The sequence below is a fragment of the Mirounga leonina genome, unplaced genomic scaffold, assembly GCF_011800145.1.
Source record: "Mirounga leonina isolate KUSES-001 unplaced genomic scaffold, KU_Mleo_1.0 Mir_126, whole genome shotgun sequence".
Lineage (NCBI taxonomy): Eukaryota > Metazoa > Chordata > Mammalia > Carnivora > Phocidae > Mirounga > Mirounga leonina.
The window spans coordinates 29193236-29209976 of NW_023270314.1; the positions used below are offsets into that span (position 1 = coordinate 29193236).

The 16741-nt window shown below is 36.2% G+C and overlaps 1 protein-coding gene across 4 annotated transcripts in view; it reads left to right on the forward strand.

Annotated features, from left to right (window-relative positions):
* The window catches only part of SENP1 (SUMO specific peptidase 1), a 53574-nt gene that overhangs the window by 9193 nt on the left and 27640 nt on the right, over positions 1-16741 (forward strand). For 3 of the 4 annotated variants that reach the window (XM_035002780.1, XM_035002781.1, XM_035002782.1), the window contains 4 exons: positions 3779-3938; positions 7904-8075; positions 14695-14798; positions 14881-15167. In XM_035002780.1, the coding sequence (XP_034858671.1) occupies positions 3779-3938; positions 7904-8075; positions 14695-14798; positions 14881-15167 (723 nt within the window). Of the gene's footprint in view, positions 1-3447; positions 3939-7903; positions 8076-14694; positions 14799-14880; positions 15168-16741 lie in introns of all 4 variants that reach the window. The other variant, XM_035002783.1, reaches the window with a different exon arrangement.

The following is a 16741-nucleotide window of genomic DNA, read 5'->3' on the forward strand; positions in this document are numbered from 1 at the left end:
ACATTCACAATGCTTTATGTGCAATTCCAAAATCCAGAAAGCTCTGAAAACCAGAAATTCTTTTCATAATTCATTTGGCATCCAGACTGACCCGACATTCGTTCCTTGGCAAAACCCACATGAACTGACATGAAGCTATTTATATTTTTCTTCTATTTATTTCTGTAAATATGAGTATTTATATATTTCACTGCAGATATATCAATATGTTTGATTACAGGGTGTAGCTTCAAATTATACCTTGAAGTGTTACATAGTATATCCCAGGTTATCTTTCTAAAATTCCAAAAATTTTAAATTCAGAAGTGCAGTGGGACCTAGGGGACTATGATTTAGGATAATGGTCCCATTCCTTCATTTGCTTCATTATTTTCTCTATAGTTTAGGTCTCCTTCACACTTACTATTTTTAGCTATTGTAAATAATATGACTTAAAAACATTTGTATATATAGCCTTTTTTCTTTTAAATTTCATTACACCTTTGATATTCATAAAGGATATATCCAAGATCATCTCAGATCTTCATGTTCTTGACTATGGTGGTATTTGACCAGATTCTTGGCTTTCTATTCAATTGCATGACTCTTGAGAGGTACATTTTTCCTATGTTTGTCATCATACCATAAGTTGATCCCTATATCAGAATGTTACACTGAAGTTTTGTCTCTCATTTGAAGGCTATTTTTTAGGGAAAAAAAATTACTTCATGACAGTTACTGTATACATGATGATGAATAGTGAATAGCAACAGTGAATAACAAAGCCATATTGAAATGGGGATGCTGAGCTATTAGATTCATTCTCTAAATTACAGCCTGAAGCAGAGGATTCAGATTTGTGCCTCTACCAAATTTCATCTCATCCCTGACCAAACAAATGTATGGCATGTCACAGTCCTCCAGGGTTGCTCTCTGACAATCAAAATTTTAAATCTGTGAAGGCCAAGGGTTTCAGTACTTTTTTCTTAAAGTCTTCAATTTAAATCCACTTTTTACTGTGTATTTTTCTTAACTTTGTTCCTTTGCCACACCCATTCCAATTGATTGTAAGTCCTGCGGAATTTTGTCTCTGCTCTCTCCTTTGTATGTCTTCTTTTCCGATAATCCCCACATTGATTTCTGTAGTCAGTCACCTTGAGCTTCATTGCTTGATTGGGCGAGATGGGGGTCTCCAGTTTACCTGCCTTAGTCTTCTCATTTTGTCTTGGTGTTTGTCTCCTCTCTTGCTATTCTCTTTTCCATCAAGGTGAAAACAAACATGGGAAAGCCCCAAACTTTAGAATCTAGGGTCTGGAGCTTACCATTTACTGCTTTACTGCATCTGCCTCTCTGTATCAAGTTTTTTAAAAATCTGCTTCTTAATCCACTTAATATTAGACTATTAAAAAAAACTTTTTTAGAAAGCAGAGAAAATGCAACTCTTTTACTTTAGTAACTTACTGCTGGTCAGACTTCAAGACCTCTTGCTTTTATTAACACAATTGAAAATTAAAACATTTTAAACACTAAACAAAAGTAGATTAAGATGAAAAGAAATGATTTTGCTCTTGCTTAGAATCATTATCAACATCTTATCTTTGGAAAATATGTTAAATTAGGTTGCCATACTGGCATTTAGTAGATGATTTAAAGCATCCTGCTATTTATAATAACGAAATCTGAAAGTTAACAGGAGCAACTGATGATGGGGTTACTTTCATTGTAAGTGATTGCCTGACATACTTTTTTTAAAATATAAAGTTTATTTCATTATGTCCATAAAAGTATTGCTTGTCCTTGTAGAAAATTTGTAGAGAAAGGTAGAAAAATACCCATCATTCTATTATTGGAACACAACCAAAATTAAACTTTTGGTGTATTTCCTTATAGTTTTGTGTGTGCGTATGTAGCCGTAGTAAGTTACCTTATTTGTGGCGTTTGCAATCTGATTTCTTAACAATGACAGAATACCAGGTTAAACCATCACTAAAAAGAGTGTCTGCAGCCCCATGTGGGTCCCTCTCTAGCTCTGCTTGATTACATCAGCAATGGAAGACTACTGATTGCTTTCATTGAGTGGGGATGGAACCACCTTGTTCTGGTTAAACAGACTGCCTGATCCTGTGCTCTTCCCTTGCATTTAAAAGCTGAAGCCTTTGTGAAATGCCATTGAGGAGGCTACTTTGGCTTATTCTTGGTCTCAAATTTCACACTTATCAGGGTAATTTTGCATTTTTGGTAGACATTCCTCAAGTAGATATCTCTAGTTAGATCATTCCCTAATCATATTTTAGCAAAGAAGCGTAAGAGACAGATTTCTACTGTTATTACTTTGCATTTAAAGATTAAAATGTTCTGGTCCTTTAATGCTACTCATTTTTTTTATTAGCCTTATGTTTCTCTCCTTAAAGTAGTAATAGTAATAGATGCTAAGCATAGATACTGATTGCAAAGGTACAGGGTTATAGTTAATTTTGAGAGTAAATTTAATTATTAGAGTAGGTTCATTCAGTGGTGAATCAACTGGTACTAATACCACCCCTGAATGCTGCTTTTTTCCTTGTCTTATTTATCCTAAATCCTGATAATCTTGATAAAAAAAACTCACAAAAAAAACAAACAAACCCCACAGTACAAAACTTATTTTTGTCAGCTACCCTATTTTTTGGATACAGTATCAAAAGCCACATTAAATATTTTAAAATAATATTGTGCAGAGTTCTATAGTGATATGCTTTGAAAGAGGATCTTCAAAATGATGTTAGCATTAGGCAAAAATTCAGGAAATAGAGAATTATCATTCTCATTTTTGCACTGGTGCTCCTCAGAGTTCCATAACCTGACATCTGAAGTTATTTTGAAGGTGCTGTTTTAAATTGTTTGATCCTGCTGATAGGGAGAGGTGGATTTAGAAATTATTCTATTCCTGGGGTACCTGGGTGACTCAGTTGTTTGAGCATCCAATACTTGATCTCAGCTCAGGTCTTGATCTCAGGCTCGTGAGTTTGAGCCCTGCGTTGGTGGGCTCTTTGCTGGGTGTGGAGCCTACTTAAAAAAAAAAAGGAAAAAATTATTCTATTCCTAGCTGAAATTTCAAGAGACTTTTCTTACCCCAGTTTGTAAGCCACAAGTCAGGAGATTCAAATAATAAATAATCCTTAGTCTGATTGCAATAACAAGCATTGGAGGGAGTATTGATATGTCTGATGATTATGACATTAAGTGACCGAAGGTTATCATACCAGAACCAGATGCATATGATGGGTCATTCCTGCCATAAGCCAGCCAGAATAAGCAGCAATGAGGTTATCTCTGCTCTTAGAGAGAGCCCCTGAGTCGTGAACATGGTAATTAAAAATAAGAAAGTGACACCAGCTGCTTATTAAGCGATAACTGTTGTTCATTTGAATTACAATTCTCCTTGGCCCTCCACCTGCTTTCTTACTGGTCTGGCCTACCTTCTTTCAGGCCCAGGCCTGGGAGTGCTTGCAAGATATAGTTGGGGTAAAATGTTGACTTTTGGTGGACACCACGGAGTCACATTGATGCAGATAAGGCACATGGCTGTGGCAGGATTCAGCTCCTTCATCAATTTTCAGGTTAGTATGGCTGAATCAATTATAGTTTGTAGAAGTTCCCTTACTGCAGACTTTACTGGCAGTTGAGACTGGGATCTTTCTTCCATGAGAGACATGGTGCTTTACCACATTACTTTGGAATACAATGTTGGACATGGTTGCAGTCATATGGAAAACTACCGTAGGTATTTGTCTAATTATTCAAACTTTTATTCTTTTAGACAACCCTTCCTCAGACAGTTTTCTTGGCTCAGGAGATTTAAGAACCTTTGGCCAGAGTGCAAATGGCCAGTGGAGAAATTCCACTCCAGCATCAGGTTCAACTTTACAAAAATCAAGAAACAGCCGAAGTCTTTACCTCGAAACCCGAAAGACCTCAAGGTAGGTATTCTGGCCTCCTAGTTCACAAGCCTTTCCTCTGATATAAGAGAAAATGGCCATGAGATAGTTGTTGACACTGGCATTTTATTTTATTTATTTATTTTTGGGGTGCAAAAAGGTGGTTTTATTAAAGCATGGGGACAGAACCCTTGGGCAGAAAGAGCTGTTGCCCCGGAATTGTGGAGAGCAGCTTGACCTTGGCATTTTAAAGGAGTAACATTGTTTCTGAATTTTAAACTGTGAAAATATGGACAAATCCATTTTAAACTTTCAACTTTTAATTTACTTGGTGCTGAATTTTGGTGACAGCCGAAGTTTCTCATCAGAGGAGAGTTTTGAGGGAAATCTTGGTGCATCTGAGTATTTTGGGATTAATATGGCTGTTATGAACCTTAAATTTCTACAACTTCAGTAGCAAAGAAATCAGTACATTTTATAGGCTTTCACATGAGCAGAGACCTGGCTTAAACCAACGAAGTTCTGCACTTCATGGCCTTAGTCAATAGACCTAAACTACCTCTCTTAGAAAATAGAGTTATGAATTCTTTGTAACTGTTTTCTTTTTCCTTTTTAGCCCAATTTTATAAGTGCTACCTATTCCCTCACCAAGCTTATACTGATCATTAAAGACAGATGAAATTTGGCTTAGAAACTTTTCCCTCAGCAACTTTATTAGTAAAATATATATATTTTTAAATATTACTTATGACTTCTTAAATTTTACTCTGGTGATGGATTTTAGGAATATGGGATCATTTAATTTCCTGCTTAGGCAATGCTAAGCTTTCTGCCGTTGATAGAAACCAATGAGATAGCTTTTATTTTATGATTATTAGCACATGGACTCTGGAAACATGTGTCAGTACTCCCAGGGGTCTTCCCCACTTCTTAATATATTTTTAAATTACACAAGAATTCATTAATGCATTCACATTGTAAAAATTAAAACATTGCCAATAAAACTAAAGATCCTTGACCATTCCTCACAATCTTATTCCCCCTCCCTTTGGTGTGTTTCCTTCCAAACCGTTCCCCTATGCTTGGGTTTGTTTTTTTTTTTTCTCCTATGTAGCATGAGATGTATGCTATGTATACTATGAAATGTATAATGCTATTTTGTCTTCATTAAAGATTTTCTATATGTATTATTTGGCAAATTGCTTTTTTTACCCGATAAGGCCATACTGTTGTTTTTTTTAAATAACATTATTATAGAAACAAATACATGTGCTTTGTAAAGATTCAGAAAATACAGATAGGTAAAAATAAAAAGGAAAAACATCATGTTTCCACCAGTGAGAGATCACCTCTGTCATATCCTAGTGCATATCTTTTCAGATAGTTTTCTCTGCATTTACATGAATTTTCTGGGTGTTTATTGCCCTTAAGTCTTTTACAGTCTAGAACAGCCCTTTTTCCTTATGACGTGACCTTTTCTTCATGATGTTCCACCTTTTGGACTTGACAGGTTTCTTCCTCATAGTATTATTTTGTCATCTATCCTCTAGTTTTTGTAAACTAGATTTTTGTCTTGAATAAAAGCTGGTGCTATGTTATATCACATTAAAAACCTACAAATCTGGTTCTCCTCATTAGTGATACTGGATTGACCTCTGGATTAGAGAGATAACAATCTGGTCCTTTTGTGCAGTTAGTTTTTTCCCCCTTGTGATGACTAGAATGTAATCTAAATGATGATACTTTGGCATTATATCAATGACCAATTTCACATCAGCCTAATAGTTACTCATATCAATTGATAATCCTTACCTGATAATTTTTTTAAATTGAGGTGAAATTGACATACATTATATTAATTTCAGGTATATAACATGATGATTCAGTATTTGTACATATTACAAAATGATCACAGTAAGTCTAGTTAACATCTATCGTCATACATAGTTACAAAATAGTTTTTTCTTGTGATGAGAACTTTTAAGACCTACTCTCTTAACAACTTATAAATATGCAATATAATATTATTAGTTCTAGTCACCATGTTGTACATTACATCCCCAGGACTTATTTTATCCTTGAAGTTTGTGCCTTTTATCCTTCTTTGACCTGATAATAGTTTTATTAGAGTTAATGAAATAGTACTTTTCCAATGTTACTATTTCTTCTATACTTATTGTCATTCTGCTGTGAAGGGGATATTTTTTTTCCTCATTAGGTAGGGTTGTATGGTTATCCTGAAATATATCTCCTACTGGGAAGGCAGGAGATAGGATTAGATCTTTCTTTTTCATTACCAGTATTCAAAGTAGATTTGTTTTTTTTTTAATAGCCACTTCATGTGGTTCAGATGAATTTTTCTATTCTTTTTTAGTGTTATTCCAGATTCAGTGTGTTTCAGTCCACTACAATCATTATTCTTTTAATGTTCACATTCTCACAGTTTTGGCCACCGGGACTCCTTCAAGCTCACTGCTGTGTCTGGCCCAACCTCTTTAATCGTAGGTAGCATCCTTGCTTTCTGGCATTGCAAGATGCCCTCCACTGTTTTTTGTTTAGAAGGAAGTCTTTTGCATTAAACACACACACTCTAGGAAGCATCAGTGCAAAAGGCATTGTGGGGAATTCATTATATCTTCACCAGACAAATTATACTGCCCTTGCCTTCTTTTTGTAGCGGCATCCACCCATCCTAAGGAAATAAGCCTGTTCCTGAAATTCTGACTCCTTGTTTCTTTCCCCATTCTAACACACATAGAAACCATTGTAATTTGAAGAGTTAGAGAGCATGTGATTTTTTTTTAAGTTTGCATTTTAATTCCAGTTAACGTACAGTGTTATATTAGTTTCAGGTGTACAATATAGTGATTCAGCACTTCCACACATCTACCCCGGTGCTCATTACAAGTGCACTCCTTAATCCCCATCACCTGTTTCACCTGTCTCTCCCACCTCTACCTCCTCTCTGGTAACCATTAGTTTGTTCTGTATAATTAAGAGTCTGTTTCTTGACTTGTCTCTCTCTTTTTCTTTTTTTTCCCCCCTTTGAGAGAGTATGTAAGTGCTTTTTTATTTTCTTTACATCTAGTCTGATTTCATTTGGATCCAGACCAAATGTACTGATTTAAAGAGTTGATTTCATTGAATTCAACTTAGTCGGTTGTGTATCTCTATTCTGCATCCTCAGGAAAAAAAAAGAGAGAAAATTCAGTATGCTGAGAGCAAGTAGCTCATAACTTGCTGGGCAGTAACAGATAAAAAAGACCACGTAGAAAGATAGAAAGAACTTTAAATTATTAATCTAGTCTTAGAGATGAAACTTGGTTTTAAGTTCACAAAAGTATTCTTCCTGCCAGTTTTTTCTATTATTGGGGGTGCACAAATAGTTTAAAGAAACAAAAACAAAAGTCTCCTCCAGAGGAGGTAGGCCGGAAGAATTGACCAAGAGTGATGTAGCCTAGGAGAAAGCCTTCTGGTTGTTCTTTAATGAAGGAAGGGAGCCATCTGTTGGTTTTTTTAGGAAATTTTAAAATTCAGTTTAAAAGCTCCATTGAGAGGCTTCAGCTTTATCCATCTTTGCATATTGAATCCTAAAATTCCCTCCAAAGGACTTGGGGGAGGAGGCTGCAGCGAGTAAATAGAAAGTGTACGTTAGATCCCTCCGACCCAGGTTTTCTGAAGAAGTCTAACCTGATGTACTTGTCATACTGCGCAGGTCTTTGGTTCCTGACCAAAGGAACTATAAAGCTAAGAAATACAATTTTGGATGTTTGATAATTATATAGTATGGCAATCTAGGACTTCTTAAGTGGCCGAACCTGATGCAGCAACCCATGTCTCATTTCTTGTATATTTCCCTCAAATGGTACATCCCTCATTCTGCCTGTTGGTGTTGGTTTTGTTGACACTTTGGTGGTTTTTGTTATTTCCTGAAAGTAAAAATCACTAGGTTCGATTTTCTTGCTGTTCTTTTCTTACAAACTCTGTTTTTGTTTTTGTTTTTTTAGTGGATTATCAAACACTTTTACGGGAAAGTCAAACCATCACTGCCATGTGTCTGCATATGAAAAATCTTTTCCTATTAAGCCTGTTCCAAGTCCGTCTTGGAGTGGTTCATGTCGTCGAAACCTTTTGAGCCCCAAGAAAACTCAGAGGCGACATGTTAGTACAGCAGAAGAGGTAAGGAAAACCTGCAACAAAGGCTGCTAAAGGTTAGAATCTTTCCCTGTACTTAGCCATTTGTTCCCTCTGATTTCGATGTTTATTAACCATTCCATTTAATCCTTTCTGTGCTTTTTATTTCTTACTTTTTTGAGTGCTGTCATCTGTGCTAAAGAAATTAAAGAGAGATTTTAGCAGGACTTCCATTTCTCTTACTGTTTTCTATTCTTGTTGAGCAGCAGACTTAATTTTCAGTATTTTCTAAATGACTTCTCATACCTCAAACTATCTCTGTTCTCTCTTTTTTGGACCCTTCCTCAACTCGAGTTTCTTGTGGCAAAACTGTTAACCTTGCTGGATTTGATAAAATACCTGCCCTTATTTCTTATTAGGACAATTTCCCCTCAGTATAAAAAGAAAATCAAGAAGCCAGCAAAATAATTTATGTCCCTTCATTATGAGCAAGAAGATTTTTGAGATCATAGATATTCCCCAAAAGAAAGATGTTTTGTTGACACTTTTGTTGTTATATGCATTCAGTAAACCTAAAGGAAAAAAATCAATTCTGTAAATATAATATGGCATATAATTTATGTGGTAGAGAATGTGCTTGTACCTGTTAAATATTTATTATGCATCTAGTCAGCCTTGGACTGCTTGCTATGAGGATACAAATAAATAACAATACCTTACATTTATGTAGCATATAGAGTTTCCAGTATGCTTTCCACATGTATTATTATGTTGAATCATTTTAATCCTGTGAAATAGGTAGAGATGAGGTAATATCCACATTTTATACGTATTCGGAGAGTGAAGGTCAGAGGTCATACAGCTAGTACATGGCCAGCCTACAACCCAGATCTTCTGGAGTCTAGTCTGGTATGCATCCTGTTATACAACACAGTGGTGTAGTTCCAGCCCATTGGAGCTTACAGACTGGGGAGTCAAGAATACAGCATTTTGTGCTAAATAATTAGATAATTTGAAATGAAGATCTTTTAAGTGGCAAAATGTGATTATTTGTGACATGGTTAGTAAAAATGCTATACATTCTAAAAAAAAAATGCTATACATTCTGTTTGGTTTTACGTTTGTACTGAATCTGAAATATTTTAAGCAGAGGGTGGCAGAAGTAGTAAGTCATATTTAGTAGAGAAAGGGTAGACGAGAAACTGGCAGCAGTTGGCTTTGGTGATGAGAGCTGAGCAACAGTTATAAAAGTGAGATTTATCTTTCACTTTTGTACTACTGAATTTAGTACCACGTATGTATTGGATATTACATAAATAATATTTTTAGATTACTGAGGTTGCTTCTGCTGGAGCCTGGGCAGCCTGTGGGGTCCAGAGAGACTTGTGGGGAAGGAGACAGCAGCAGCATAGTGGCTGGATATTGGCCTCCCAACCCTCCCCTGCCTCACGCGGCTGCCGCTGAGATTACCGGGATCTTTTAAGATTATCTGTGTTCCTTGTAAGCCCACTATTCACCCACTAGCCAGACAGGCCTTTGGACTACTCAGCCCCTCCTCTTTTCACTTCTACCTCCACCTGAGGACTTGGGCCAGCTGGATTATTTTCAACTCTCCAGGCCACAGGCTGGCCCATGTAGGACATGAAGCTGGAGTTCCCCTTCCTTCTACAGTGCCAAAAAGATGCCAAGGATTGAACCTATCCCATGCAACAAGAGATGCAGAAAATTTTGCATCAATCAGTTGTTTTGAGGTCTATATTCTGCTATGAAAAGCGACTCACTTGTAGTATAGGAATACGGAATCACCCATATAATACAATTGGACCAAACTTTATTAAATCAAAGTATCAACAGATTATTTAGATATTTAGTCTGGGATAGTATGGATAATCTAGATTAAAATATAATACTTTTTGGGGCGCCTGGGTGGCTCAGTTGGTTAAGCGACTGCCTTCGGCTCAGGTCATGATCCTGGAGTCCCGGGATCGAGTCCTGCATCGGGCTCCCTGCTCAGCGGGGAGTCCGCTTCTCCCTCTGACCCTCCTCCCTCTCATGCTCTCTGTCTCTCATTCTCTCTGTCTCAAATAAATAAATAAAATCTTTAAAAAAAAAAAATTATAATACTTTTTTCCCCCAGGGGATAAAGAATTTGCTGGTAGGATCTTACAAAGTGGAGGAAAAGTTATTTTCCATGAAAATATTTGGGATTTCCAAGGGAGATACAGTTGCTTATGTTAAAGAAGGAAAATTATTTTTTAATTTTACTGCTGGATTTATCACCTTCAGGAATCTAAAGCCATCTATAAAATTAACATGATGTTACCACTGCACTGTTCAGTCTTCCAACAGGAGTTTAAAGAAAATACATAAAGAAGAATTTGGAAATACGTAAGTGGTGACTGGACCACCACTTGGCTGATGGCTGATTCAAGGATATTATTAAAGAACTGTACTGTCAAATAGGGTAACCACTAGTCATATGCGCTACTTAAATTAATTCAGTTAAAATAAAAAATTTAGTTTCTCAGTCACATTAGCCACATTTCAAGTACTCATGAGCCACATACTCTGTTGGCTATTGGACACGTTGCTAAGTGGCTACCATATTGGACACTACAGATACAGAGTATCTCCAATATAACTAACACTGTTTAGAGGATATGGATTTCTGTTTGGGAAAGAGAAAATACTAGGGATTTTAAAAATGTAACACAGTAAAAACTCAGATAGTTTCTTTTCACTTATATGTTGCTTCCAGGCATGCTTCTCTGCAACATATTGAGCAACATTTTAGGATGTTGGACTTCCTTAATAGATGACACTGGTGGTTTTATTCTTTAAAAACAAAACAGACTTTACAATTTTGTCATAACCGAGAATTTTGGACTTAAAGTTGTTGAATTATGCACTTTTGATAGTTGAAATTTATTTATATAATATACATTTTTTTTTTTAAAGATTTTATTTATTTATTTGAGACAGAGAGAATGAGAGAGAGCACATGAGACGGGGGAGGGTCAGAGGGAGAAGCAGACTCCCTGCCAAGCAGGGAACCCGATGCGGGACTCGATCCAGGGACTCCAGGATCATGACCTGAGCCGAAGGCAGTCGCTTAACCAACTGAGCCACCCAGGCGCCCTATATAATATACATTTTAAACAGAATCAAAATTGGGAGATTTATGAAGTTATTTGAGTAATTTACAAAAGATTTTGCTAGTTTTCTAAGATTTATTTTGTGTTCTCTGTTAAATTTTTATAATTTTACAGACAGTTCAGTTTTATGGAGACTCTTAACAGAAGCATCTAAATGCAAGAATCTGCCAAAAAATCTATTTTTTAAATCTATTTTTAAAAAACAGAATTCAGCACCTTATATATCTTTATACTGTTTTAAACTTTCCTTGGTCCTTTATTATGTTTAAAACATCAGCCAATTTCTTTTACTTTAACATATTATCCAATTATTATTTCCTTTCCTCTTAATTTCCTAATTTGCTTACTCGGTAGGAACAGTTTAATAAGTAATGTACAGAGAAAGATGTTTTCTTTTACTTTATAGTACCAGATGCTCCAAAAAAGAATTGTGTTTGAAGTTTGAAGTGACTTACCTTTTTGCATTTTCTTTTGGTAAAGCCAGATGTTATATATGTTCTTTTGAGAGTTGCTGGGACTATTTTTTCTTTGCCTAAAGTAGAAGATAAATTCTTGTGACCTTTAAATTACCGCGTAGAACAGTGAAAAGTTCTTAACCTTTTTTCTATAATTTCTTTTTTAGACTATAAATTAGTTGAAACTGAAAGTATGAGGCTTCAAGAGACCTCAGATAATTATTTGGAATACAGAACATCTATTCCTGTTCATTTTATGGTGTCTAATGACTGTGAGGTTGTTCAGGCTTAGACAGACGCTTTTCTTTGAAAAGCTAGGGAAAATATCTGTGGGTGACCTGTGTGTGTTTAATTGATTTTTAAAAATCAGTTCTTTACATTGAATTAATCTAGATTTGTCATAATTTACTTTAGCTGAGTCACTTAATGGCACCTTGGTTCTTCATGTTTTATTTAGAAATATAAAAATTTATTCTAAAACCATTTTGCCGTGTGATGTGAGGGAGGAGAGAAGTGTTTTTAACTTTTTACAGTTGAAGTCTGTAGGGTACCACAAGCAAAGATCCTTTCTATGTCACTGTTCTCAGTGTGCTTGTGAAGTCTTCATATGATGGGGATATTTCTTTACATTCCCTTGGTATGCAGAGTAACCTCTTACACCAATTTCTCTGCTTTATTTTCCTCCCTGTGATGTGATAATACAGTCAAAGCTTTTTAAAATCTAGTTTGGTAGGACAGTGGAAATGAACTAAAATGATTGGTTAATTAAGAGTTAATTTCCATGATCCAGGTGGTATTACTCTTCTGATTTGCCTTCACTCCTTCCATTTTACCACTCCTGAAAACAACATACTGTTAACCCCATTGTATTGTGGGTTATGAATTAGGTTATTTGGTGTAGTGGGAAAGTGGGGTCAAAATTTACATTGGTGGGAGTATGCCTGGGTGGCTCAGTCAGTTAAATGTCTGCCTTTGGCTCAGGTCATGATCCCAGGGTCCTGGGTTCGAGCCCCACATCGGGCTCCCTGCTTAGCGGGGAGTCTGCTTCTCCCTCTGCCCCCTCCCCCTGCTCATACTTGTGCTCCCTCTGTCTCTCTTTCTCTCTGACAAATAAATAAATAAAATCTTTTAAAAAAATTTACATTGGTGGGTGTTCAAAAATTTCACTCATTAAAGTGCCAGATAACACAGCTTTCCTGTATATAGATCACTATGGAGTTGGCTGGCAGTCTCTTACAATCTAATAATCTGTAATGAAGCTTCATTCCTCAGACTGTCTACTTAAAGAACCTTTATAATAACATATTTAGTTTTTAATAAAAAGGCATTTATTGTAGTTACAGTTTTTAAATTTATGTCTCAGATACTCATGTCCTTCCCAGTACAATAGCCAAAACCTACAGATTTGGTAATTGATATTAATGTATACCTGCTAACCATTATCACTCCTGTGCTGTCACTGAAGTGCCTGCCCAATACTGTAGACCGTCTCTTCACAAACACTAGGAAAAACAACTGCTGTCATCTTAAATACAGTATTAATGTATAAGGGATAAAATAATGGAGTTTATTTTCTTCATATAGAAAATTGCAAATTGTTTTTTCTCTCGGGACTACTTTTCTACCAAATGTTCAACGAATTTTACCTTATTACTCATCTGTTCAAATTTAAGGATAGCTCTTTTTCATAGGGAGTTGTCATGCTTCACAGTTCAAGGTGAATCTTGTTAGATCAGTAATATTATAGTGACAATGTGACTGAAATTTACTATGTAGCAAACAGTGATCAAGAAGAAAAAACTTAGTGTCTGTTTGCCTTTGCATAGATAGTTGCTTAACTCATTGTGCTTTTAATAATTATAATTGAATAAAATGCTTATGCACATATTGAAGGGTCATAGTGCAGGGTGTTGCTAGCCCTGGCACAAAGCATTAAAATTATTTCGTGAAGATGGGTGGTTGTATTAAACTGTATATAAGGTTTTTTTTTTTTAAAGTACCAGGGCATATTATTTAGTGAATGCAGCCCACTGCTTCAGGGAAAGAGTATAGAATAAACGCTTTCCTGTGGTTACAAGTCCATATGTAATCTGGTTCTCTGCCAAGTGACCTCATTTCTTACTGCTCTTCTGATTCACACTGACCTCACTTTTCCTTGAACACATCAAGCACATACCTGTCTCAGGGCCTTTGCATTTGCTCTTCCTCTGCCTGGAATAGTCTTTTACAAATTTCTGTTACTTACCTCTTCCCCGGATACAGGTTTCTCTTGAAATACCACCTTTTTAAAGGGGTATTACCTGTTCTTGTTCTTTCCCCTCCATCACTTTCTATTCCCTTATCTTTAATTTTTTCATACTATCTGACTAGTCTTGTTTGCCATTCCCTTTAATGGTAATGTAAGCTCCATAAGGAAAGGAATTTTATTTTATTCAGTGCAATATCTCTAGTGAGTGGTGCTTAGTAGGTATTCAAGTTAATAAATGAATTCAGTACTGGGGCTTAGGAAGAAGAGTAAATATTGGAGATGGAAACCATCTCTGGAAAATACTTATACTCTTAAAAATATAGAGTATTTCTACTCTAGATAAAGTAGAAAACAGCAAGGTATCCCACTCTGATTTTGACTATTCTGGTTACTTCCTTGTGGTTTTTCTAGTAGATGTCAGGACTCCTAGGGTTTGTTGGAATCCTAATTGAGAGATCCTCAAATATTTTGTTTCTGGGACTCTTATCAGTTGACTCAAAAGTGATTGCTTACTGGTCTTCTGGTTTCATATCCTAGAGCCTGTCTGTACTGTTATTTATGTATGTGTCCCATAATTTTCTTTCTTTTTTTTTTTTTCTAAAATACACTATCTGGTATTTATTTCATTTAACTCCTCTTATAATTTTCTAGAATATCCCTAATGATAATTCTTAATTATCTTGAGGGACTCTATCTGAACTTTGGCAGAACTTCTGGGAATCTAGATGCTGTTTTGAAAAAAAAATTTTCCTCACTGGGTGTGTCTAAGATTTTTCTTTTTTTTTTTTTTTCTTTTTTTTATATAGACAGTCCAAGAAGAAGAAAGAGAGATTTACAGACAGCTGCTACAGATGGTCACAGGGAAACAGTTTTCTGTAGCCAAACCCACCACACATTTTCCTTTACACCTGTGAGTCACAGAAACATAGTTCAAATGAATTTAATTCTACATTTTATTATTTGATATTGAAACTATATTCTTCTCTTGCTAGATCTCGATGTCTTAGTTCCAGTAAGAGTACTTTGAAAGACCCACTGTTTAAAAATGGAAACTCTTGTGCCGCTCAGATCATTGGCTCTGATACTTCATCATCTGGATCTGCTAGCATTTTAACTACCCAGGAACAACTGTCCCACAGTGTGTATTCCTTATCGTCTTATGCCCCAGATGTTGTGGCATTTGGATCCAAAGATTCTGATCCTCTCCATCAACCCCAACATCACCACTCTCTTCTACATCAGCCAGATAACTTACCAGCTTCAAATGCACAATCAGAAGGTAAAATTGGTTTTGTATAACTATATTTTCTTTTTTTAAAGATTTTATTTATTTGAGAGAGAGAATGAGAGAGAGAGAGTGCGCATGAGACGGGGGAAGGTCAGAGGGAGAAGCAGACTCCCCACCGAGCAGGGAGCCTGATGGCGGGACTCGATCCTGGGACTCCAGGATCATGACCTGAGCCGAAGGCAGTCGCTTAACCAACTGAGCCACCCAGGCACCCTGTATAACTATATTTTCAATCCTAATAGCCAGTTAACTGTTTATGGGATCTGTGTGAATCATAGGCAAGGTTGTAATATGCATGTAACTTAATTAACATATAAGAAACTTTAAATACATATAATTCAGTTAGCTATACCACAAATAAACTAAACCTGCAAGTAACTTACTTTTTTCTTACATGGAGATGCAAATGATTTCATATATTTTACTTAAAAGATGAACTTCCTGAGCAGAGTCTAGAGTCAGAGCACAGTCAGCCCAATTACTTCAGTACTTTCTCTGTTTTTAGTACTTTACATTGACCATTAAGTACTCTGAAGTTCTAAGAGTTTTGGAACATCAATTAAGTATTGAAGTAAAAGTTCTTAACCAGGTAATACTTAAAAAACCTATATAGTAGGTTTATGGTTTTAGAATGGTCATCAGCAAATTTCAGAAACAAAAAGAGGTTTTTTTGTTTGTTTTTTAAAGATTTTATTTATTTCAGAGAGAGAGAGAGTGAGAGAGAGAGCACAAGAGGGAGTAGGGTCAGAGGGAGAAGCAGACTCCCTGCTGAGCAGGGAGCCCAATGCAGGGCTTGATCCCAGGACCCTGGGATCATGACCCGAGCTGAAGGCAGACGCTTAACCGACTGAGCCACCCAGGTGCCCCAAAAAGAGTTTTCTACCTAATTTTCAGCTAACCAAAAAAGCCAGACTCTTAGCATTCCAGTTAATGAAGGTTTTCTATAATTTTCTTTGTTTGCTTAGTTTTCCCCTTCTTTAGCTATGTGTTGTGTGTATTTATGATAGTATGTATTTTGGGGTATATAACTTAAGTTTTAGCGTAAGTGGTTAGACATTAGGGATTTTTTTTTTTTTTAAGATTTTATTTATTTATTTGAGAGAGAATGAGAGAGAGAGAGAGAGCACATGAGACGGGGGAGGGTCAGAGGGAGAAGCAGACTCCCTGCTGAGCAGGGAGCCTGATGCGGGACTCGATCCCGGGACTCCAGGATCATGACCTAAGCCGAAGGCAGTCGCTTAACCAACTGAGCCACCCAGGTGCCCGACATTAGGGATCTTTTGATAGATCAATCTCTAAGGCTCTTCCCTCCTTCCTCAGATTGTTTATTGTTTTTTTTTTTTAAGATATTCCTCACTTTCTTAAAATTTTCACTTGGGGATTAAAATTGTTGGTGGCATCATCTTATAGCTACACGTATTCATGAAAACCTTTATAAAATTTTGTGAGATGGTTTACTGGGAACTACCATTAAAAAAAGCCTTTAACCTCAGAAACATAAGTTGTATGACAAAGGCTTAGATGCAACTAAACTGAAATATACTGTAGTCCATTGAAGTGTTTCA